The sequence below is a fragment of the Capra hircus genome, chromosome 4, assembly GCF_001704415.2.
Source record: "Capra hircus breed San Clemente chromosome 4, ASM170441v1, whole genome shotgun sequence".
Classification (NCBI taxonomy): Eukaryota; Metazoa; Chordata; class Mammalia; order Artiodactyla; family Bovidae; genus Capra; species Capra hircus.
The window spans coordinates 87,183,118-87,207,115 of record NC_030811.1 but is presented as its reverse complement, the minus strand read 5'-3'; the positions used below and the strand labels follow the sequence as shown (position 1 = coordinate 87,207,115).

The window sequence follows — 23,998 nt, the reverse complement described above, 5'->3', positions numbered from 1 at the left end:
ACATAACATATTGGAATACCAAGTCAGTAATTCATTCTTAATGAGTAGTTACTGTACAGGGGTTGAAAACAATCTATTATTTTTTGTTTCCTTTCCTTACTGTGGCATATACACAACCCCCACTTTCTTGAAGTAGCTTTTTAGTAATCCTTACGAGCACGGTAGCACTATAAACACTTACTTTAAACTTCTAAACAACTTATCAGATCAAAGTTAGTAGTAGAACTTTGAAAAGGTTTGACTTCCTTCTCCCATAAGCAATAACTGCATTAACTTAAATGGTAACACTGTGCATTTGTTTATAACCTATTTCATATGGGACAAGCGATCAATTATTGTAAAATGAGTACTGGTTCCCCAGTCCCATTCGGAGAAGGCAATAGCAACCCACTCCGTACTCTTGCCTGGAAAATCCCATGGATGGAGGAGCCTGGTAGGCTGCATTCCATGGGGTTGCTAAGAGTCGGATACAACTCAGCGACTTCACTTTCATGCACTGGAGAAGGAAATGGCAATCCACTCCAGTGTTCTTGCCTGGAGAATCCCAGGGACGGCGGAGCCTATTGGGCTGCCATCTATGGGGTCCCACAGAGTCGGACACGACTAAAGTGACTTAGCAGCTTAGCAGCAGCAGCAGCAGCACTCCCATTCAGAGTCAAATTTAATTCAATTAGGTTCAAATTATTGTAATTATTCAACCATAATTATGAAGGCCCAGATTAGGATCCTTAGGACTACAAGCTCTTTTTGATACTCACTTTTGCCACTGGTCACTGAAATTCATGGTGTATCTTACCTTTGTTAGTTAGAGAATCCTTATCTTCTTTAGTTGTAAACCATGCTTGGCTAACTGCTGAAACCTCCTCATTACCCAAGGGAGATATTTCATCTAGTTGCTCATTCTGTAGAATCTTCAAAAGGCAAAAAAAAAAAAAAGGTGGCAGCTTGATTTAACATCCAACCTGATTCATCTTTGTAATGCTAAGCATTATAAAACTCTGCTGTATCTAAAACAAATGAATTTCTAGTAACATGAAATTCATTTGTTTTAGATATAATAAAACTACACTGAATTCATAAAAAGACAAATATTTTCTTGCTTTTAAGACAGCATGAAAACAAAATTATCTTCAACAAGAAAAAAAGCCATTTGAATATTTATATGTATAAAACATGGAGAAGGAAATGGCAACCCACTCCAGTATTCTTGCCTGGAGAATCCCACTGACAGAGGAACCTGGAGGGCTGTAGTCCATGCAGTTGCAAGAGTCGGATACGACTTAGCGACTAAACCACTACTGTTACTACTATATATAAAATAAGCTCATATATAAAATAAAATGGAAATGCTGGGATCAAGTGTCATGATTATTCATTTTCTCACAGGTAATTTGCTGCCTAAATATTAATATATGGTCATCTGTAATGTAACCTGTTGATCAATCTAAAAGATTAACAGGCTAATTCAAAAGATGTTATTGCAAAATTGTAGTCTGCGTATTTTTTACTGACAACTTTATTTTTACATTTAGGAGGGTATTTAGAGCTGACACCTACCCTCCTAAAGGTATCTTTTCAAAGAACCATATGGTACTAATTTTATTATTATTGCAATAAAATAGCCTGTATTGAGAGATATAGTTAAATAAGCTTTATTAAGATACAAGTCACATCATAAAATTCACCCTTTAAAGTATACAATTCAGTGGCTTTCAGTGCATTTATGCAGCTATCAGCAATTAAGGACATATCTAATCTAGAAAATTCTGCAAGAACAAAGCTGTTTTTAAGAGACTTGGCTATGGGCTAGAAAGTGCTATGGTATAAGTGAGGAAGATATGGCAACAGTGCTACCATATCAGTGCTACTGTAAGATGAGCCTGTTACATGCAGACCAGGGTAAGAGGAGAGTCACAGGCCTAGTGACCACTCAACCCAGCTAGGTCTCGCCTGGATCAACTACTAAGCTACATCACCTTCTGGAGGTAGGTCCTAACAAAGATTGACTCTTTCTTGAGTAGGCAGAAACTGGATCTCTATTTTCAAGAGGAAATGAAACATCTCACTTAGAAAAGACAGAGGCTGTCAATGAAGAATCAAGGCAGTGAGGAGAAAAGCCATGCCTATTGTTACCTACTATTTGTATATCTGGTGGCAATATTTTGTATTTATTAAAGTGGTTAAAAAAAAACAAAACCATGGGCAAAAGCTAGAAATCACTAGAACAAACAAGAAAAGTTTTATAACCTGGCATTTATGTGTCATATACTTTAGATTTTTTCTTTTAAAGGTTAAGAGGACTTTATAAAACTGAGAACTTAAACAGACTAGTCAGACAATATCCAAGGCCTCTTATATTCTGAAGATCACAATTCTGTAAGATTTAATATACGAGTTACTTATCAAGGACAATACAGAGAGCTATCAAAAGATCTTGATACATACAATACTTTTAAGAAATGTAGAAAAATCTCCTGAGATGATGTTAACTAATTGGTGAAAAAATAAAATCACCATTTCCCAAAGTGAGTCTAAATAGATAGCAAAGCCTACTCTGTGAATCTCAGGAATAAACCTTTCATGATTAATTACTGTCTTTGGGTAAACACTTAATGCCTTATGGTACAAAATTTCCTGAAGAAGACTTACATATTACTTAAACCATGTAATGTTAAACATGACGAAAATCATCACATGAAGTAAATAATTACTAAATTCTAGCAGTAATATTCAACACTGTCAATCAAACTGAGTATATCAGGAGACTTAGGTACCTAAGAGGCTATCTATCTATACTTAGTATACAGATAGTGATTAAGTTTTTTTGGTATTTTACCCCCATTTCTCACTACTTGAGAACTTACCAGGTTGCACTAGTGGTAAAGAACTCGCCTGCCAATGCAGGAGACATGAGACTTGGGTTCAATCCCTGCGTTGGGAAGATCCCTAGGGGGAGGGCATGGCAACCTACTCCAGTATTCTTGCCTGGAAAATCCCATGGACAGAAGAGCCTGGCTGGCTATATAGTGTATAGTGTTGCAGAGTTGGACATGGCTGAAGCAACTTAGCACCAGCCACTTTCCTACTTTATATATAAATCTTTTCAAGTTACTCAGGCTTTGTTTAACTTGCTGTTGCTTTTTCTAACTGAAGTCTTTGTGAATTGGTTGTTGGGTTTCTTATTTATCATATATACAGGTTTAAAAATCTGAAAATAAATATTTCACACACTAAATGCCTCTTTCAACCACAATGTACTACATACATGGGAAGTTTATTTTAGTTCCTAATTGTTTTTCAAGCTAGTCCCACCACTGGAATGGGACAAGGGAGCTACTAACTAGGTGAAATAACTACACCTAGTTTGACACAAAGCGCACAGCAAAAAAGCACACTATTTCTGAACTTTAAACTATGCTTTCACTCCCAACCTACTGTTATTTAAAAAAACATTAGAAATTATTAAAAGTTTTTCATTCACTAAAATGGTAATAACAAACCAAGAGGTTAGTATTAGATTGTAACTCATTAACTCTTCAGAAATAATCTAAACAAAACAACCCTAAAACTTATGTACATTGCCACTGATCAATCTGATAATACCTAGGTTGTAAACCAAACCAGACATATGTATATAGTTATTTTCAACATGCTAAAAATGGAAGTGAGACTACACTACAAATGAAATGAATTTGACAAAAACTTTTTATAACTTTTTATTTCTTTTTGGCTCTCTAGTTGCAGTGCACAGGCTTCTTATTGCAGTGGCCTCTCGTTGCAGAGCACGGGCTCAGCAGTTATGGTGCAATGGTTTATCTGCTCCACTGCATGTGGGATCTTCCTGGACCAGTGATCGAACCCATGTTTACAGCACTGGCAGGTGAATTCTCAACCACTGGGCCACCAGGGAAGTCCTGCAAGATCCATTTTGAAGAAAGAATGGGCCCTATTGTTTCTGAGGATTTAGAAAAAATTTCTGTCCAAATTCCCCAGCCTGCCTCAAAGATGTCTGAAGCATATTAGAGCATGTCTGAAGCATATTGCTTCTCTGGAAATCCTGTCATTCTGGGACTGCTCTCAAGCTCCTCACTGCAATTCACAGTACACTCTTCTGAAACGTCCTTAGTCCCTCATATGTATCAACTTGTACCTACTTCGTAATGAAGAAGGGTCATTATGATGCTTTGCATTAAGAAAAATAACGGTACAATGTCGCTATTGTCGGCTAAAAAGTATTTTATTAAGTGAAGAGACAGAGCGAAAGGACAATCAGCCAGAAATAAACTTACAAGTAAAATAGATTTAAGCTGCTGGCCACTGAAGAGAGCTAAGAATGATGACTGCTTTTGGCAGAAGTAACACAAGACAATTAAAGAAGTTCATATAGGAAAACAGGCTAATTATTTAACCTCAACACACGGTAAAATCTATCTAGTCGTACAGGTTATCAAAAGGAACTATGACTACCACTGTTATAGTTAAAAATGTATTTGAGATGACCAGCTTTCATTCACATTAGGGCAGAGAACACATGGAACCTTTCTAAATCAGTTACTACAGACAACTGCCGGGTAAAGCTTATTTTAAAAACTTTTATATCCCAATCAATATCTCATATAACTGGTAGATAAAATTTAAAGTTATTTAACAGCTCGAAAGAGATCACTCTAGGGAGATAAAGAATGCACATGCATTAGTTCAACAGATGTGAACCACTCTACAAGGAATCAGCTTTAAAATTCTATCGCTGTTTACAATTCTGAGACTCATATATGCAGGGACTGGAAACCTGGAAGATTAATAAGTCTTTCTTCCATCCTGTGACTGCTACTTTTTCAGACTCAGGGATTCCCAGGTGGAGCTAGAGGAAAAGAACCTACCAGACAATGTAGGAGGCTAAGACTGGTTCAATCCCTGGGTCGGGAAGATCCTCTGGAGGAGGGCATGGCAACTCACTCCAGGATTCTTGCCTGGAGAATCTCATGGACAGAAAGCCTGGCAGGTTACAGTCTATGGAGTTGCAGAGTCAGATGTGAATGAAGAAACATAGCACTCACGCATACTGTCAGACAGAATCTATTCTCATCATTTTATCACCTAAGGTTATATACAAAGGATAATCTTCTTGCAGCCATACAAAGACTTACTATACCTGGATCTGTGTCACAGTTCCCTCAGTAATCTCATCATCTGCCACCTCTGTGGTTGCAGTCATGGTCACCTCAAAGCTCTGATCATTTTCTGAAACTTCAAGAAAAAGAACAGTTCATCTCCAGAGTAATAAAAGCAGGTCCTAATTATTAAACATACCCAAAGAATTAGGATGTGATCATCTAATTTCTTAACATATTCCTCACCAATACATCCACACACCTAAGTGTATGTGATATACATACATATATACTTGCTTACCGAGTATCTATTATGCACCTACAGAGAAGGCGATGGCACCCCACTCCAGTACTCTTGCCTGGAAAATCTCATGGACGGAAGAGCCTGGTGGGCTGCAGTCCATGAGGTCGCTAAGAGTTGGACACGACTGAGCGACTTCACTTTCATGCACTGGAGAAGGAAATGGCAACCCACTCCAGCGTTCTTGCCTGGAGAATCCCAGGGACGGGGGAGCCTGGTGGGCTGCCGTCTGTGGGGTCGCACACGACTGAAGTGACTTAGCAGCAGCAGCAGCAGTGTACCTAATACATGTCAGGTACTGTTCTGGGCAATGGAGAGACAATAATAAACAAAAAAAAAAAAAAACAAAATTCTGCCTACAAGGCACTTAGAGTCTAGGGGGAAGACAAAATGAACACAGTATTATGTCGGAAAAGTGTTACGAAGTAAAAATGAAGTATGGGAAATCTGTTGGGAGTGGGGTCAAGTGTTTGAAATTTTAAATAGGAGGTCAGGAAAAGTAACCAGGATTTGGAAAAGGGCTAGTCATGAAGGTATCTTGAGAGATAGCACTTAAGGCAGATGGAAAGCCAAGTGCAAAAAGGTTCCGTGTGCCTGCCGGAGCAGCAAGGACAGTGTAGTAAGAGTAGACCAAACCAGATATTGTGTGGGATTCGAAAGCCACTGTAAATGAAGACTTTGGTTTTAATTCTCTTCCACTAAGGTGACCATAGTAAGATTTAGAGCAGAGGAGTGATATAAACTGAGTTTTACTTTAATAAGATCTCCCTGGCTGCTAAAGGGGAAATAGCCTGAAGGGCAGCCCTAGCTGGAAGGAGATCAGTGAGGAAGCTAAGTCAGTAATCTATTACTAGATAAGAGGTGTGACTTGGACTAGAGTGAAGGGAGTGAGGGTGGTAAGTAGTTCAAATTGTAGATATATTTTGATGGTAGAGCCAAAAGGACATGCAGAAAAACCAAATAAGAAAGAAAATAAAATGTCAAGAATGAAATTAAAAAAAAGTTTTTTAATTTTTTACAAACTTTTTTAATTTTACAAAATTAAAAAAAGAAAGTTTTTTTACCTGAGCTACTGGAAGAATGTACCTACCAATAATGAAATGGGGAGAAGGGTTTAGAAAGAAGCAAGTTAAAAAATGTAGCTCAGTTTTAAACATACTAGATGTTTAAACCCACTAAACACTTGGAGTTAAGAGAGGTATGGCCTGGAATAACTCGGGGGATTTGAAAGTATGAATTCTAGGGAGTAAAAACAGAAAACAAAAGCAATTAAGACTGATTCCTGGGTACTCCTCATTTAGAGGCTGAGGAGATGTGGATATGTCAGCATAAGAGACTAAGAAGAAATAGACAGAGAGAAAACTAGAGAAATGCATTCCCTGGAAGCCAAGTGACAACAAGTCTCAGAGTGATAAAAAATGTGGGGAGATCAAGTAAGACAAAGACTAAAAAAAATCACCACTGGATTTAGCAATGAGTAAGTCTCTGGAAAAACACTTAAAAAAAAAAAGAGGAAAAAACAAAGTCTCTGGAGACAACATTTACAGTATAGCATTAAAAGCTGAGAGACGGATTGGAGTGGGCTTATGGAACAAAGGAATTAGAAATGGAGGCAAGTATAGGCAGTTCTTTCAAGGTACTAAAGGTACTCAATGGAAGTAGAGAAACTGAATGGGAGCCCAAAGTGAGCTAACAAGACTTTTTATTTTAAAGAAGAAACTATCGTATTTTTGTAACGCTGATGGGAATGATCCAGAAGACAACGAAAAAACTGCTGACTCAAAAGAGAAAGGAGAGACTTCCTGCAACTATGTCCTTAGGTGGGCAAAAGGGATGGGATCTGGTATAATGAAGGGTTGGCCTTGGCTGGGTGAAAAGACAAGACTACATGGACATAGATACAAGTTGGTTTGTAAATACATTTGTAGTAGTGGAAACTTACAGAAACTATTTTCTGGCCACTTAAATTTCTCAGTAAAGTAGGAAGCAAGGCTATCAGTTAAGAGTTAAAAATGTGGAAGTATTGGAGGTTTCAGAATGTATGAAACAGTCATCTTAGAGTGGGAGAAAGAATACCAGATAAGTATGGTATGACTGGGAGGCAACATAAGGAACCCATTTAATGATCATAAATTTAAAGTGAGAGCAGTCAGCTTACTTGTGCTTTTTTCCTCCAATCCTTTTCAATTAACTATACTGGTATAGTCATAAATAGGCAGACAAATTGAACCAGGGTTGTGGTTTCATCAAAGAAAGGTGAGGTGAGGGAAAGAAAAAAGGATCTCAGGGTAAATGCAAGATAGAGATTATAATGATTTACCATAAAAACTGAAACTAGGTAAGAAGGAAACAAGTGAAGAAGAAATAACTGAAAAGTGCTACGGTTAATGGGTCCCACTGGGGCAAAGGACTGCAGAAGTATTAGAGAAAGTAAACTGCAAAGATAGGAATTAGTGGCAGGAAAACAAAGTCTGAAGTAGGATACAAACAGACTCCAGTTATATATACAATAGGGAGAGCGGTATGGGAATGACAACGCAGCACGAAGAACAAAAGGAATGAGAGGCCTAAGTAACTCCAACGATCATCTAAATGAATAATCATAAGAGTTATCTTTTTACATAATTTTATTTATTTATGTATGGCTGAGATGGGACTTCATTGCTGCTCAGGGCTTTTCTCTAGTTGTGGTGTGCGGGCTTCTTATTGCAGTGGTTTCTCCTGTTGGGAAGCACGGACTCTAGGGTACACAGGCTTTAGCAGTTGGTGGCATGTGGGTTCAGGAGTTGTGGCGCACAGGCTTAGTTGCTCCATGATATGTGGGATCTGGATCTTCGTGGACCAAGGATCAAGCCCGTGTCTCCTGCATTGGCAGGCAGATTACCACTGAGCCACCAGAGAAACTCCACCAAGAGTTTTAATGATGCACAGGTAATGGAGTAAATGTGTGCAAATGACTGCAAAAGTAGCAGCAAGTGATCTATACTGATTAACACTAGAGTTAAGAGAACTTTTAAGGCTCAGACAGATAAATATTAATCAGTTTTATAAAGCATCTAAAGAAAACCTCAATATTAAAGTTAAAACTTTAAAATTAATATTCATCTTCATGAAGTCAGCATAAATGACTTGCCCATTTAACTGGTCCTAGATGGTGATGTAGATATAGGACTTCATGATTTTGGGGACTTTTTTAAATGTAAAAACTTTCCAAAGTTCATTTTATCAACATAGTTCTTATAAGTCCAGGGAACTTAAAGCCACTCCTTATAAATTCAGTCTTACTATAAATTAGGCTCCAGACTGTCCTCTTTACACAGTGATGCTATGACCCAACATCAAAAAGTTCATGGCCTTTCAACACATCCATATTATCTTACCCAGGTAAGTGAATGAGTGTGTGAAGGATTTAGTCTTACTCCATAAAATAGAACAAAATATCAAGTGAAGATCAAACCTACAATCACATTCAAGGCACTCTAACCAAATCAATTAACAGGTCAAAATTTACATCAAGATAATCATACAAAAATTCTGACTTAATTAAATATTTTTATATCTTGGGGATGTAATGTTCAGCATGGTGACTACAGTTAATATTATACTTTTCTGCTCCGTTTAATAAGCAATTAACTCCAAATACAAAGTACATATATGCTTATGAAGACATGATTTTCGACAATGAAAACCCAGTCTTAGTTCTCTTCCACTGGAAGTTCTTGGATATGGCAATACCCTGCTCTGTACAGAGTAGGTCACCAACAGCCCTAGGCCTGAACCCCATTGTCAGGGACTGAGGTATCTACTCCAGCCTTGGAGGGCCACCACGGTTCAACAGATTCCATATTCTTTGCTAAACAAATGAGAAATATAATCTAACATTACAGTTGGTGTGCTGTAGTCTTTCACCAACAGTATTTCATCTAAAATACTACACCTGCTTAGAATCCAGTGTATTCTAAATGATCTTGGAATATAAACATTTTAAGAACTTTCTTAGTGAGAATAAACTTATCAGGCTTCTACTTTCCATTTAGCCATATAACACGTAAAAAGAACATAAACTACAAGAACTAGAATGCCTGCTAAGTAAGACCTTAGACAAGTTATTAACCTCTCGGTACCTTAGTTTTCTCATTTATAACGTAACGATAAAAATACCTACTCTAGAGAATGCCTTCTCAATGAGGGTTAATATGCTTCTTAGGAGAGGAGATGAAAAAACCTTACTCTCTTTATTAAGAAAGCAAGGATATACAAACATACACATAGTACATTAAAAACAAAACAATGATACTGAAATTATAATTTTATGTTGGAAAGCATGATTATGAAAAAAATGTCTAAAAAGACTCTCAGATGGGGGGGTCAATTAAAATAAAAGGTTGAGAGATTAAACTTGGCAATATAGTAAAAGTATGTAGAGCCATGCCTGGCACATAAATAAGCACTCATTAAGAGCTGATTAAAGGAGGTTTCTTGACTAAACGAGGAGAAAAATAATGGGTCCAACTGATGGGTTAAACTGAAATGCCAGTTTAATCTCTTACAATGTGAATTTTGATTCAGAAGGGAAGCTCTATGTTAATACAGTGACTTACGTGGAAGTGCAACAACGGATATGCAAGGAGTGGAATCATCAATACTTTGATCATCTTCAGAAGACAGGCAAAGCCTTTTATGTGGAGGTTCAGTACTATCTTCTGAGTCTATTTCATCAGCTTCTAATGAAATAAAACAAGAACAAAAAAATCTCAGAAATCTTCAAATCAAAAGGAGGAAACAAAATCTTCCACAAGTAATGAATGTAAAATAATCTTATTAATTTGCTAAGTCAGAAAAAGATAGCTGTGCAATGAGACTCACTGCCCTTAACATGCCTACCTCAGTTCCACTTCTTATGACAAGGAACCAGGAACCAAGGCGGCGCTTTTTAAAACATCACACTTTTGTGCTGTGATTACCTGGCTTTCCAGATTATTTCACATGTAAAGATAAAGACTGGTTATTTAATTACTCACAAATATTTACTGAATACCTACCATCAGCTAAGTTTGAGAAGCAGAACAATGAGAGACACCCTGACTGTCAAAGAGCTCACAGTACAGTGGAGATGACTACAATTTCAAAATAGTTTAATAAGAACGATGAAGGTAGAATGAAGAGGCTGTTATATGAGCACTGAAGCATTTAATTTAAACTGGAGATGAAAGGTGGTTTCTAGAAAAGGTGTCTTGAACTTCAAAAAGAAACAGAAGCCAGGGGAAAATGATTATCACTGGCAGTAGGATTAATACGTGGAGTGATACTGAGGTATGAAAAGCTTATAGTAAGTTAGGAAAATAGTAACAGTTGTGAACTGCTGGAACACAGATATATGAAATGTGGCAGGAAATGAAGCTGGAAAGAAAGCTGAGATGATGGGAGCCTATGTGCCAAATTAAAGAACCTGAATTAAAAACCCTGGGAAGCTTATTTTTTTTAAAAAAAGCTTTCATGTACTGTTGAATCATGACCACAATCACCAGCAATCTGAAGGATAAATTAGAGGTGAGAGATCGGCTAAAAGACTACTCAGGTGAGAAATGAGAACCTGAACAAAGGAAAGGGGACCTGAGACATAGTTTGAGACATGTGAAATTTAAGGTGCCTATGAGAAACAGAATTCAGAATAAAGAGAGGCTTAAATCATTGTAGAAGCTATGCAGAAATTAAAACCAGAAATTTGAATGAAATAACCCAGGGATTAAGTACTAAGTGAAAAAAGAACACAGAACCTACGCAGAACAAGGATAAACTTAAAAAGCAAAATAAATATAATTACGGAACAGGTAGAGAAATGAAAAAAACACAAGCCTCAAGTCAACTGAATCTTAGTTCATTACAGATGATATGAAGTCCTATTCAGTCATGTAAAATTCTCTAGCACAGGTTCTAGACAAACAAATTAGATTCAACAAATTCTACTTATAAAATAGCTACAAGATTCATAAAGATTGAAATTTATGGTAAATTAAAAAAATACAAAAAGTATATTTTAAAAATATAAACATGAATTAAGGTTTTCTAAGAAACAACCTCCTTTTCTACTGTTCTAGCCTAAACTGTCTGAGTAATAAGGTTTAAAGGTGACATGAAATCCAGAAATCCAAAAAGATTTATAAGTATATGTCAGCAGGTTTTCCTACCATTATGAGGACAATGAAGAATGAGGTTCCCGTCTGTGTCCCGAGTCAAAGTCACAGAGTCCACAGTTTCTACTGTTACTGTGTCAGAATCCTCTTCAACTGTGCTCATACTCAAATCTGTAAAAGAACAGGTTTCAGATTAAGGTTTAAAAAATCATTTCCAAATATGAACTAAAATAGCCCTCTCCAAATATATCTGCCTACAGTATTCTTTGTGTGAAATTGCAATGATGGTTCAAGTTTCAAAGTTTGTGTTTCAGAAGTTTATACCAATTACTTAGAATTAGTTATAATAATCTGCAACAATCTAAAATGCAATGATTAATTAAAAACATAAAACATTTACTTTTTTAAAAAAAGAGCTGTTTTTATAACATTCAACGAAAGACAGTCTATTCCAAGCTGTCTGACATATGAGCAAAAACTCTCACCACTTTTTTTAATTGGCAGCTCTGTGATATACTCAGACAGGTGTTTAATAACTTCTGATTCTTTAGCAGAAGATCCATCACAACTTTTCTCTTAATCTAAGAATTAGATTAAGAGAAACATTTTTTACAAGTATTTAAGTTTATTATTATCTGAAAAATATGAACACTAAATAATTGTTTCTTTTCTAATAATATTGAACAAGTACATATATCTATCATTGACCAAACTGTTTTCCTAATAGACTTGGAGCTAGGCCTTCTTTTGAAATAGAGAACTGGGTCTTTACCTATTATTTTACAGTTATTTTTTTTGCTTAGACAAACTGAATGATCAGTGCTTTAATTGAAGTATGTCATGGCTGACAGGTGGAAATGCACCGAATTGTAATCAGCGGCCTAACTGAAGTCTTTGGGCTTACCTTGTAATGTTCAATGAAGTTCTTGTCTCAACATTCAATTATGGTCTGGTCCACATAATCTAGTCTACTAGTCTAGTTAGTCGCTCAGTCGTGTCCGACTCTTTGCGACCCCATGGACTGTAGCCCGCCAGGCTCCTCTGTCCATGGAATTCTCCAGGCAAGAAAACTGGAGTGGGTTGCCATTCCCTTCTCCAGAGGATCTTCCCGACTCAGGGATCGATCCCTGGTCTCCCGCATTGCAGGCAGATTCTTTACCAGCTGAGTCATCTGGGAAGCCTCCAACTAAATAATAGAGGACATAAGCCTTGACGTGTTTCAAATTAATCATTCAATATTTATTTGGTTCCTATATGTAAGATATTTGTCTATACATAAAATTGCCATTTAAACAAATGCATTTTTCCTTGGCAGAAAAACCTAAGAACTATTAACATTTACATGGTGAAGATGTAGTGATTTATTCAAGTTTTACTATACAAATTACTGTTTTAGAAGGACATCATTCATTTTACAATGTCAAAGATGTCATTTCCAAATTAAAGATAAATGGAGACCATGACTTAGTTATGATGAAAATTTGCAAATCATAAGGTGAGATACCCAGAACAAAGGAATGCTTACCTAGAAAACAGATGGATCAGCTATAGCCCTTCCCACAGAATCCAGATGCCTTCCCTTAGCCACCAGCATCACTTTCATGTTATCCAAATTGTTTCTCCCCCATGTTCCTACCTCTGCAACACTCTGAAAAAGTAATAGCATGACACAATAACACTTACTGAGAACAAACAGCTGTCTGCTGGCAGTATGCTGATGACAATTTTGCTTCTAGCCTCTGTGATGTCTCAAGTACAAGAGGAAGGACCAACCCAGAATTCTTTAAGTAGAGCTTTTGGAAATTAGCCTCTAAAACTATTCCCCAGTGAAGAACAGAAATGATAGGATCCTATGCCTACTAAGTCAGTTTACACATGGTTCCTCAACCTAAGTTGTCCCACATCAGGCAGTCAAGCTTTCTTGGAAAAAACAAGTTGAACTATACCAGTGGTTCTATGAACTGTAGACCTGGGTACATGTAACTCGATCCAGGGTGTATACTGACCACCAGGACCACAAGTATTACCAATAACTCTTACTGTTTTCTTTGTAATAATTAGCACCTCTCTTTATATGTAGTACTGTATTTCATCTTAAAGTATTAAAAACCATACACTATCTGTTAACTCTGCCTAGGGATTTGTGGGAAAAAGAAATCCTAAACAATCAGGCCAGAAAATGTAAATTATAAACAAACTTTTCAATGCAATGTGAAATTTACAAAATTTGAATTGACTGATTTTTAAAGGATTTTTTAATAGGATTCTCATCTTCACCCCAAAGGATCAAACAAAAATTAAAAAGCACAGTAAGATTTTAGGTCTAAGGGGATGCAAAACCAATAATTAAATTTCTCATTTTTGCAGTATTCTAATTAGAATACTCCTCTCCAGGATTGGTATCTTTGAGAACTGCTATACATAAATGAGTCTGTAGTGCAACAGGTACAGATCCTGCTAGAGAAACATTCAGTTAATAGATTTCGTGTTATTCTCATTTCTGAATCCATTAAAAACTTCTTAAAATCTGGTTTGTACCTACTCCAGAAGACAGAAAAATGAAATGTTAAAAAAAGAATAAGTTAAAACCATCCATAAACTTTCCAAAATTATAGTTCACTCTCAACATGTTTATGAGACTATACCATAGAAGCACTTTTATATCCTGCATTGAAAACTGTGAAGGAAGCCAAGCTCGGTATTTAACTGAGGTTTTTCTGTACTCTTTAAAAAGTTATTACATCAAAGAATATGACAAAATAAACTCTTAAATCATACTGCAGTCTATTTTACAGAAAGGATGTGCAAATTTATATTCCAACCATTTAGATGTAAACTGTACTCCTGGTAACTTTGCCAGTATTTTTATTAAAAAAAGAAACAACAAAGTAAAAATAAACAAAAAAGCACAACTGTTCATTTGATAAGCGCAAATTTGTTACTGGCTTAGCATTTTAATGAATGTGATCTCAGGACCCAGGTTAATCTAAAACTCTGAGAAAAAGAAAAAGTGACAATGGTACATGGAAAAGGGAGTCTGAAATAGCTAGATAGGAGTTTTATCATTCTTGATAATCTGTATTATCAAAATTGAGGTGATCCCAAAGAGTGTACTAGCTTTAAAGCAGGAACCTAGGTTCATTTTTAAAAGTTTGGTAATTCATGTTGGAAATGAGTAAACGGGTCTACACTGCTCTACAATTAGCTTATCTGTTCAATCAACAAATATATATCACATTCCCAATGTGTGAGACACTCTCTAGGACAGTCGTTACTTTTTTAAAACCCCAAAATATAAGCTCTTGACTCATTTTCCTGGGGTTTTCCCCTTCTTGTAGTTAGAGCTACATGGTCTGTATTTATTAGTATTTAAGAAACTCCTCTAATTTTCTCTTTTAGGTAACACATTTACATGGTTCAAAATTCAAGGGTAATAGTGAAGGCTACTTTCCGCTCTTGTTCCCCAGTCACCTAGATCCCTTTCATGGAGGTAAAGAATGCTATTGATTTCTCATGCCTCCTTCAAGTTACTTTATGTAAGAAAATACATATCCCTCTCTGGGGCTTCCCTGGTGGTTCGGACAGTAAAGAATCTGCCTGCAATGCAGGAGACCTGGGTTTGATTCCTGGGTTGGGAAGATATACTAGAGGAGAAAATGACAACCCACTCTAGTATTCTTGCCTGGAGAATTCCACAGACAAGAGGAACCTGGAGGGCTACAGTCCATGGGGTTACAAAGAGTTGAACACAACTGAGTTACTCACACACACATTCCTCCCTGTTACATATACTTTACAAAAATACTATCATACTACAAATATTGAACCTTATCTCAGTGGCTACTTTACACTGCCTCAACAAGATGAAGAGATACCATTTCAAGCGCATGACTGCAAGCCAGCCGACAGATTAATAGCCAAGTCTTCAAGGTGGGACCTGACTTGGCCAGGTGGGAGTGGAGTGAAAAAGCAAGCCACTGTGCAGAGGTTTTTGTGCAGAGTGAGAGTGGCTGAATTTAAGACTGGAGGAAAAGGCAGGGGCACATTTTACAAGGCCTTACAAATTCTTGGACTGTTTTAAACTGAGAAACATAATTTACATTTTAAAAAGATCATTCAGATTGCAACATGGAGGACAGATAAGGGAGTAAGTTATGAGACAAGCAGTTGTCCAAGGAATGAGTCATTTAGAATAGGTGGCAGAAATAAAAGGAAGGAGTCTGGACAGAGGATTTATTTTGGAGGCAGTGTTGACAGGATTTGCTGAAAGGAGATTAAGAAATGAGCTATTTCAAGATGATTCCTAGGCTTCTGGCTTGAAGAGCTGAGTTTTGGGGCACTAAAATATATTAAGTATTTTATTAATGTTAATACTAACAAATTAAGTTATAAGGCACTCAAACGAAGACGTCAAGTTACCAGCTGGAAGCTGTAATTCAACAGGCAAGAATTAGATAATGATAAATGAGTTAGTAGCATGCAAACTGTAAAGATAAGATCAACTAGAGAAGTTAGAGAAGATAGCCCAGTATTACTGGAAAGTCTAGCAATACACAAACAAGAAAAGGAGACTGAGAAGGACCAGTCAGGATATAGGAGGAAAACAGAGATTCAAGGAGCACTAAGTAGCTGACTGTTAAAATACTGCTGAGAGGATAAGATGGAGAAGTGACTACTTGACTCAGCAATGCTTAGAACACTGGTCATCTACTGGGATACAGAAAACTTTTAAGTATAGAAGGTAATGCAAAACAGGTCTACAAGGTTTAGCTTTCGAGTTAAGTAGAGTGAGTAGATACTACTGAGGGTAGAGGCAAGATAGCTGTTATTTATAGGAAGAATACATCTGTCTCTTAGTAGGACTATTAGACTAAATGAAAAATACTGCTGTAAATCAACTTATGAAAGTAAGGTACAAAGCTGAGTAATTTGGTGCTTTGTATTATAATTTATTATGCATGAAACTATGCCTAAATTGAAAACCCATTCTCCACTTGGTTTACCAGGAAATTGTATCAGCAATATATCTAATATCAAATTTTCTGGGCAAATAAACACACACCATCATCCCATTTAGATCTTCCCTTCTTTCTCTAAAATGGGTTATACTATATGTACTGTTTTACCAACTGCGAGAACTTGAAAGCGAAGAAGTTTTAACATCCATTGTTAATTGGTAACATGGCATTTTGGCATGCTTCCATCATTTGGGGGGCATCTGAAACAATACTTCAGTAAAATCAAGAATACCTGAAATGTGGTACAAAACATTTATAATACATTTAAATGAGAGATTTGTTTACATTTATAGCTCCCAATGAACATGACCCTACTCAATGTAAAACAAAAAAAACCCACTACTCTTGGTCTGTTAACATACAATTTAAGGAAATGAGTCCTTCATTCTACTCCATTTCTGTATCGATGTCAAGTTTATTCTTTGGATTATCTTAAACTAGTATTTCCATCAATTAGACCTACATAATTGTCCTGATTTACTAGGCAGTTAAGTATTGTATCACTCTTGTGGGAACACACTGCTCCCTTCTCCTGGTGCGCACAGCCTCCAACAATCTGTTTCCCCAGTCCTGCGCAAGTTCTGCAATCTAATCCCACTGGCCTCTGAAGTCAGATTCCCTGGGGGTTCTCAGATCCCCAGGTTGGGAAATCTGTGGGTCCTAGAATTTAACAGTGCGAGAATTTCTTTGGTTTAATTGTTCTGCAGTTTGTGGGTTGTCTGCTCAGTGGCTCTATGGTGCAACTGATGGCGACCTCCTCTAAGAGAACTATGCAACAGGCTGTGACTTGCCTGTGAGTGTCCAGGAGTCTGGGGTGACAGTTTGGCCTCAGCCAAACAGGGAGGGAACACAGCCCTGCTCATCAACAGAAAATTGGATTAAAGATTTACTGAGGAAAAAAAAAGATTTACAGAGCATGGAAAAGACCCTCATGCTGGCAAAGATTGAAGGCAGGAGGAGACGGGAATGACAGAGGATGAGATAGGTTGGATGGCATCACCAACTCAATGGATATGAGTTTGAGCAAGCTCTGGCAGTTAGTGATGGACAGGGAAGCCTGGCATGCTGCAGTCCATGGGACTGCAAAGAGTCGAACACAACTGAGCAACTTAATTGAACCAAGTATCAAATCTTCTAAACTAGATCAAATCAAGAAGTGGCATTTCTTCCTAGTTTTGTTAAAAAAAAAGTCACTGATTCCCAAGCTCAGTACTCAAGTTTAAGGTGGGAAGGGTATCAAATATTAGTAGAGATCACGAGAAGCAGAGCTAACACTTGCTGACCCTTGAATCTTGAAGTTGTGATTCCATATTACAAGATGGGATGAGACTACATGGCATGAAAAATATTCCAATAGTTTTATAGCAGGAAATCAGGCAAGCTACAGAACATAAAAGCACCAGAATTTTATTGGATGAGGGAGACTGAGAAACACTAGCTGAGACAAAGTTTCTGGCATAATCCAACTATGAGGCAGTAAGGACACATTTCGTTTTCAAATGTCTTTTTTCCTGTCCCAACATAAGAATATCACTCATTTTACTCTTCTCTGTGTGATGATCTTCCAAATTTTTGTGATGTTTGTTCTAAATAATACCTATTATATCTTTTGTAACTTTTTTGCACTTACTTTCCAATATTACTAGTTAACTCTCATAGCACTTTATTTGGGTGCATAGTACCCAAACTTATCTAAGCATTAACCTATTACTGAACATTTTTGTTTTCAAGGTCTTGCTCTTATAGACTGTTTTGGCCACTATGAAACCTAGTGATAGATAACTAACACCTTAGGAAATGCTTATATGGGGATTATCTTAGTAACATATAATAATTCGAAAAATGTTTAAAATTTTTTATTTCGAAAGAATGAAAAATCTGCTAAACAGAAAGTCTTGGTGGAAGAAAATAGGTAACAAATTCCTACATCCTGAACATGGGTACATAGAAGGATGTCAGAAAACAGACAACACCACAGAATAACATCTTAAATAATGATTTTATTAAAAATAGGAATGGGGAACACTTCATGGTTGAGGTTGAGTGCTTTGAACTATGGTCCCAGGCCCCTGGGGATTTGTTTTTTATACTTTGTGGAAAGTGTGAGAAGCAGAGCTGTAAATGAACATAAGGCATACTGAATTATGGTAGCTTACTAATGTTTATTATGGCTTTGTTTTAAGGTAATATGACTACATACCATAAACTGTCAATAAAGACATTACTGGGATTATTATAATAGGCTTTAATTGTTTAAGATGTTGATTTCAATTACCAACCACTGGAAACAGTGACATTATTAAAGTAAAGGAAAATTACTTGGTAGTAATCATTCATTTCATGGTACACCACTTTATACCTTGTTTGGCAATATAATCATACCATTTATTAAAAAGCAAAAACATTTTTCACCCAGTGTATAAGAGCTAATATAATGTGTATTTGGCTATACTTAAAGATTTCATCCATTCAAAACTGAGCCCTTTATGTAAAGCATCATGAGAGGCTCTTTAAAGGAGTACATTAAATTATCACTTTAGAGTGTATCTAAATATTAATATCTAACCCTCCAGGTTTCTCTGTCCATGGGGAGTCTCCAGGCAAGAATACTAAATACTGTGGCTCAGCTGGTAAAGAATCCACCTGCAATGCAGACCTGGGTTCATCCCTGGGTTGGGAAGATCTGGAGAAGGGAAAGGTACCCACTCCAGCATTCTGGCTTGGAAGAATTCCATGGGGTTGCAAAGAGTTGGGACACAACTGAGCAATTTTCAGGCTTCCCTGGTCGCTCAGAGGGTAAAGAGTCTGCTTGCAATGAGGGAGACCTGGGTTTAATCCCTGGGTTAGGAAGATCCCCTGGAGGAGGGCATGGCAACCCACTCCAGCATTTTTGCCTGAAGAATTCTCATGAACAGACGAGCCTGGAGTGTTAGTCCATGGGGTTGCAGAGTCAGTTTTGGGCTTCCCTTGTGGCTCAGCTGGTAAAGAATCCACATGCAATGTGGGAGGACCTAGGTTTGATCCCTCGGTTGGGAAGATCCCCTGGAGAAGGAAATGGCAATCTACTCCAGCACTCTTGCCTGGAAAATCCCATGGATGGAGGAGCCTGACAGGCTACAGTCCATGGGGTCGCAAAGAGTCGGACACAACTGAGCGACTTCACTTCACTTTGGGAAGATCCCCTGGAGAAGGTAAAGGCTACCCACTGCAGTATTCTAGCCTGCAGAATTCCATGGACTTTCGCTTTCCCTTAGATTAAATTTATCAGTACACTGAAGCTGATTTTTAAACCACACTTCTTCAACAGATACAAAACTATGTGGATAATAAATAAGTCTAATAAGCATTTCATTTGCTGCATTAACACCTAATGGTCAAAAAAGGTTCTTTTGACAACCAGGTGCTTCAAAGAATGGCCTGACAACAGGGTGCACCCAACTAAAACAGCTTAAAAACATGGGATAAGGTTAACATCCCTCCCATATACCCACCAAACGAACAAAAACAAGTTAAATTGCTCATAAAGGGCTCTCCAGTGTGCTTTCTCATGACAACTTTCTGCTATTCAGTCATGGAATGGGATCGTTCCATAAACTTGAAAAAGAAGACACGATAACCAGGCTCCTTTTTTTATTTAAGTTTACCATTTACCTTTCTGAAATCAAAACAAAAACAAAACATATTTGTGACTTCTATTACAAGCATCCTCTTCACAAAAGGAAAAAAAAATGGAGAAAATGATAGGAAAGTAAACAAATACCACATACATTTCATAACTCTGTATGTTATTAATCATACTTAAGACTCTTGGCAATAGGTTTTTCATTTTCTCAGGTCATTGCATATCATTTGAGGACAGAAAAGGCTTTGGAACTCAAAGCATTTAGAAGCATACCAATTCCTAAGGAATCCTTTTATATGGGGGGGGGGGAATAAGTGATAAAAATGATGATGGAAAGAGAAATTTATTAAAAAAGAAAATCCCACTTTGAGAAAGCAGGCTAATGCTGCTGCTGCTGCTAAGTCACTTCAGTCGTGTCCGACTCTGTGCGACCCCATAGATGGCAGCCCACCAGGCTCCCCCATCCACGGGATTTTCCAGGCAGGAGTACTGGAGTGGGTTGCCGTTGCCTTCTCCAAACAGATGCTACATATGATATTAAAAAACTGGAACTCTTCCTAATTACTGTTTTAAAGTTTTGATGTTTCTAGAAGATGACACGCTTCCCAACGCCCTCAAAATTTTAACATCTATGTATGTACCAGGCTGTAAGTTCCCAGACACCGGGTTCACATTAACTGATTCACTGTCACAAATTTTAACTTAAGCCAATGTTCTTGATGGAGGATGAAGCAAACAACTTTAAAACAATATTATTTTCAGGAAACACGTTTATTACAATATTAATAAAAATTAGGCTCTACAATTGTTAGATAAAGTGAGCAGAAAGGTAGACATGAGGGAAAGGTTATGTCTACTTTTGATGTCTTTACTTCAGTATTAACTACTAAGGTCTAGCTAACCTTACAATTATACTTGTCTCTCCTGCTGCGGTCGAGGTGAAATGAAATAACTTTTCTTCACCTTAAAAAAGCCTGTAAAAAGAAGAAAACTTGGGGGTGGGGGAGACTATAAAGAGGACGACTACCTTTTTTGGGGAGGGGATAGAATTCTCTACCAGTAACCATTTTTCAGCCATACTCTACTTTCAAAGCTCAAATTCTAAACCCAATACTCTTTTGTGATTGCTTTCCCTCAAATAATTCTAAAACCTGAACACTCAGAGAAAAATGTTTATATAGCATATATTTATTTATATAATTGCTTAAACTATGGACTTAAAAGTTCTATGTAAGTATGCAATGCCCAGTACTTACTGATTAACTGTTGATGAAGACAGGGCAATAGCATTTTGGCTCCACCATCTAGCTCAACTGCAATCAATTAAAGAGATTCACGGAGAATATGCTGGTTCTAGATCAGTCCCAAAAAGCATATTTTGGGGTGAGCCTATCAACTAAAATAGTAAAAAAAAAAAAAAAAAAAAAAATTAGCTTGTTTGGTGGCACATAAAAGTACTTAGTATATGGGGGTTAAAATAAGATTATCACAAAACAAGAAATGCATTTTTTCTTCGCAACATGTGATTTCAGAAAGGATCAAGCTATTTTTTGTCCCTTGTGAATGAAGGGGAAAAACTTGATTTTCACACCAAATTTTAGTCTGACAACTTTTGTAAAGATAAGGAACGTAAACAATATTTTCCTGGACCTTAACTAAGCCTCTAAATCTTAACCTAATAAATGAATCTTACCACTAGAGCATCATGGTAAAAAAGCTAAGTTTTTGGTGTAATACCACCAGTTTTTAAACGTTTAAGTGATGGTAAACTATTCACATCACTAAATAAATATTTTCAAAATGCAGTGATACTCAGTTACTTGAAACACAAATTTAAGACCACAGCTCAAAGGAAAAAAATCTGAAGTAGTGGGAAAACACGAAAATCTTTCACTAAAACATTTTTCTGTTTGTAAAACTTTTAACACAATGCAAGAATGTTTTACTTCAACTGGAGTTTAAAAGCTATAAATGGTTGTCTTTCGTGAATTCGAAGCAAAAGTAAAATCAGTGAAGATAAAACATTTCCAAATGTTATTATTGTAAGTTTAAAATACTGAATATTAGAAAGTAATCCTACAGAATTCGCATTTTGTCAAATGTCCCAACGAACAGCCTCACCTACTGTCACAACGATAAATAAAGTTACAAGAAAATAGCCATTGGATCTGAATTTCTAAATTCAATCAGGGAAACCGAGTTCTTTTACATTTCATAGACTTATCACCTCTCCTTATTTACACCAAATTATTTTTATTCTAAAAACATATGCTGTATCATTCAACTGCATAGAACAGCGTTTCGTCACTTCTACCCTCAATCTACGCCGCAGATTCACTAAAGACTCTCAAAATCTATTTCAAAGGACGAAGATTACAAATTTTAAAAACTTCCTCTAATTTCGGCAAAACACAATTCCTATTTTGCAGGCGCATATTCCCGTTCTCCGTCGGTTTAGGGTTGTCTCCCCGCACTCCAGGTCCCATCTTTCCCTTTTCTAAAAGACTCAAGCTGACAACCTGAGTTGATCGGCCAGCAACCCCGATTCCCTCCGCCTTGGGCCATCTCCCAAAAGATGGGAGATGTGAAGACACAAAAAGGTACGAGAGAAAAAAAGAGGTGCGGTGGGGTGGGGCGAGACCCGCCCCAATTCTCTCAATCTCATCCAAGCCCACCTCTCCTTCGCTGGACCAAAAAAACCCCGAAAAGATAACAAAAACATAAGAAAGGAACCCTCCCAACACCGCCTCCCAGAAAGCTAGGAAGGCTTCTTCACTTTCCGTGTTCCCGAGCCCGATTCTCTAGCCAAGCTCTCGGCCCACCCCACCCCCAGGGGTCCCGGCGCCATTTAGCTCCTCCGAAGCCGCCATTTTCCGCCCCCGCCGGATCGCTAGCTGTGCCTCGGCGGCAACTCGCTACCCTGTTCTGCAGCCCACGCCACCGCCGCAAGCCCGGCCCCGTAAAGGAGGCCCTGGCCTGAGCTTGCGGGAACGGCAGCTTCGGCGTCACGAAGGCCCAGCTCCGACCCCGCCCGCGGTGCCAGAGCGCCTGCAGCTGGCGCCGGCCGGCGGGAGCAGGCGGGCAACAAGGGGGCCGGACAGACTCCACTGGGCGGAGCGGCCCTGGCGGCGGTTGGGACCTGAAGGTTCTATCGCACTTACTTCCTGTTTTGGGTCCGGGCACTTTGGAAGAACCAGGATGGAGGCTCCAAAAAATACCAGGATGGAGGAAGCAGCCACGGGCAAGAGTGGCTGCAGCTGGAGTGAGCGAGCGCTACGAGCCACCGGAAACGGAGCTACGGCCGCGCCCCGCCCCCAGTCCCCGCACGCTCCCCCGCCCGGCCTCTTCTCCCTGGGGTTGGCCCTGCGCGCCGGCTGTTGCGTCACTTCCGGCCAAGTCGGCGCGCCAAAAAGGGTCTCTGGATATTGGAGCTTCGGTCTCTCTCAGAGTAGGGGTTGTTGTCTGCTGTTTTCGTTACCTCACTCTAGGAAATATAAGTACTGACTTCCCCGTTACAGATATCGTGTAGAAGAACCATCTTTCTTCGGCGCAGCTGTGATCCTTTTGGCCCGGGGACCGTTGGCCCTCGCGAGTCGACTTTCGTAATTATCTAGGGCCACAGAACGGAGGGAACCGCCGTGTGGAACGGCTTGAGAGCGGGGTCTGGATGCAGAGGAAGGCCGGAAATTGTGTGTGTGGCTCTTCTGACTGGGTCCGCCCTGTAGACGTGTTACCTGTTGAGCCTGTGATGCAATTCTTGGTGAAATGTATGCTCTGTGAGTGTAGGAAGATGGTGGTCTGCAATGCACAGT

The 23,998-nt window shown here is 38.2% G+C and overlaps 1 protein-coding gene across 5 annotated transcripts in view; it reads right to left on the bottom strand.

Annotated features, from left to right (window-relative positions):
• DMTF1 (cyclin D binding myb like transcription factor 1) overlaps positions 1-23,497 on the bottom strand; it is a 49,581-nt gene extending 26,084 nt beyond the window's left edge. For 2 of the 5 annotated variants that reach the window (XM_018047289.1, XM_018047292.1), the window contains exons 1-7: positions 23,348-23,496; positions 21,443-21,582; positions 13,072-13,194; positions 11,601-11,717; positions 10,014-10,136; positions 5,153-5,247; positions 797-911 (exon numbers count right to left, since the gene is read on the bottom strand). In XM_018047289.1, coding sequence (XP_017902778.1) covers positions 797-911; positions 5,153-5,247; positions 10,014-10,136; positions 11,601-11,709 — 442 coding nt within the window. In that variant the 5' untranslated portion in view covers positions 11,710-11,717; positions 13,072-13,194; positions 21,443-21,582; positions 23,348-23,496. Of the gene's footprint in view, positions 1-796; positions 912-5,152; positions 5,248-10,013; positions 10,137-11,600; positions 11,718-13,071; positions 13,195-21,442; positions 21,583-23,347 lie in introns of all 5 variants that reach the window. The other 3 variants (XM_018047293.1, XM_018047290.1, XM_018047291.1) reach the window with 3 other exon arrangements.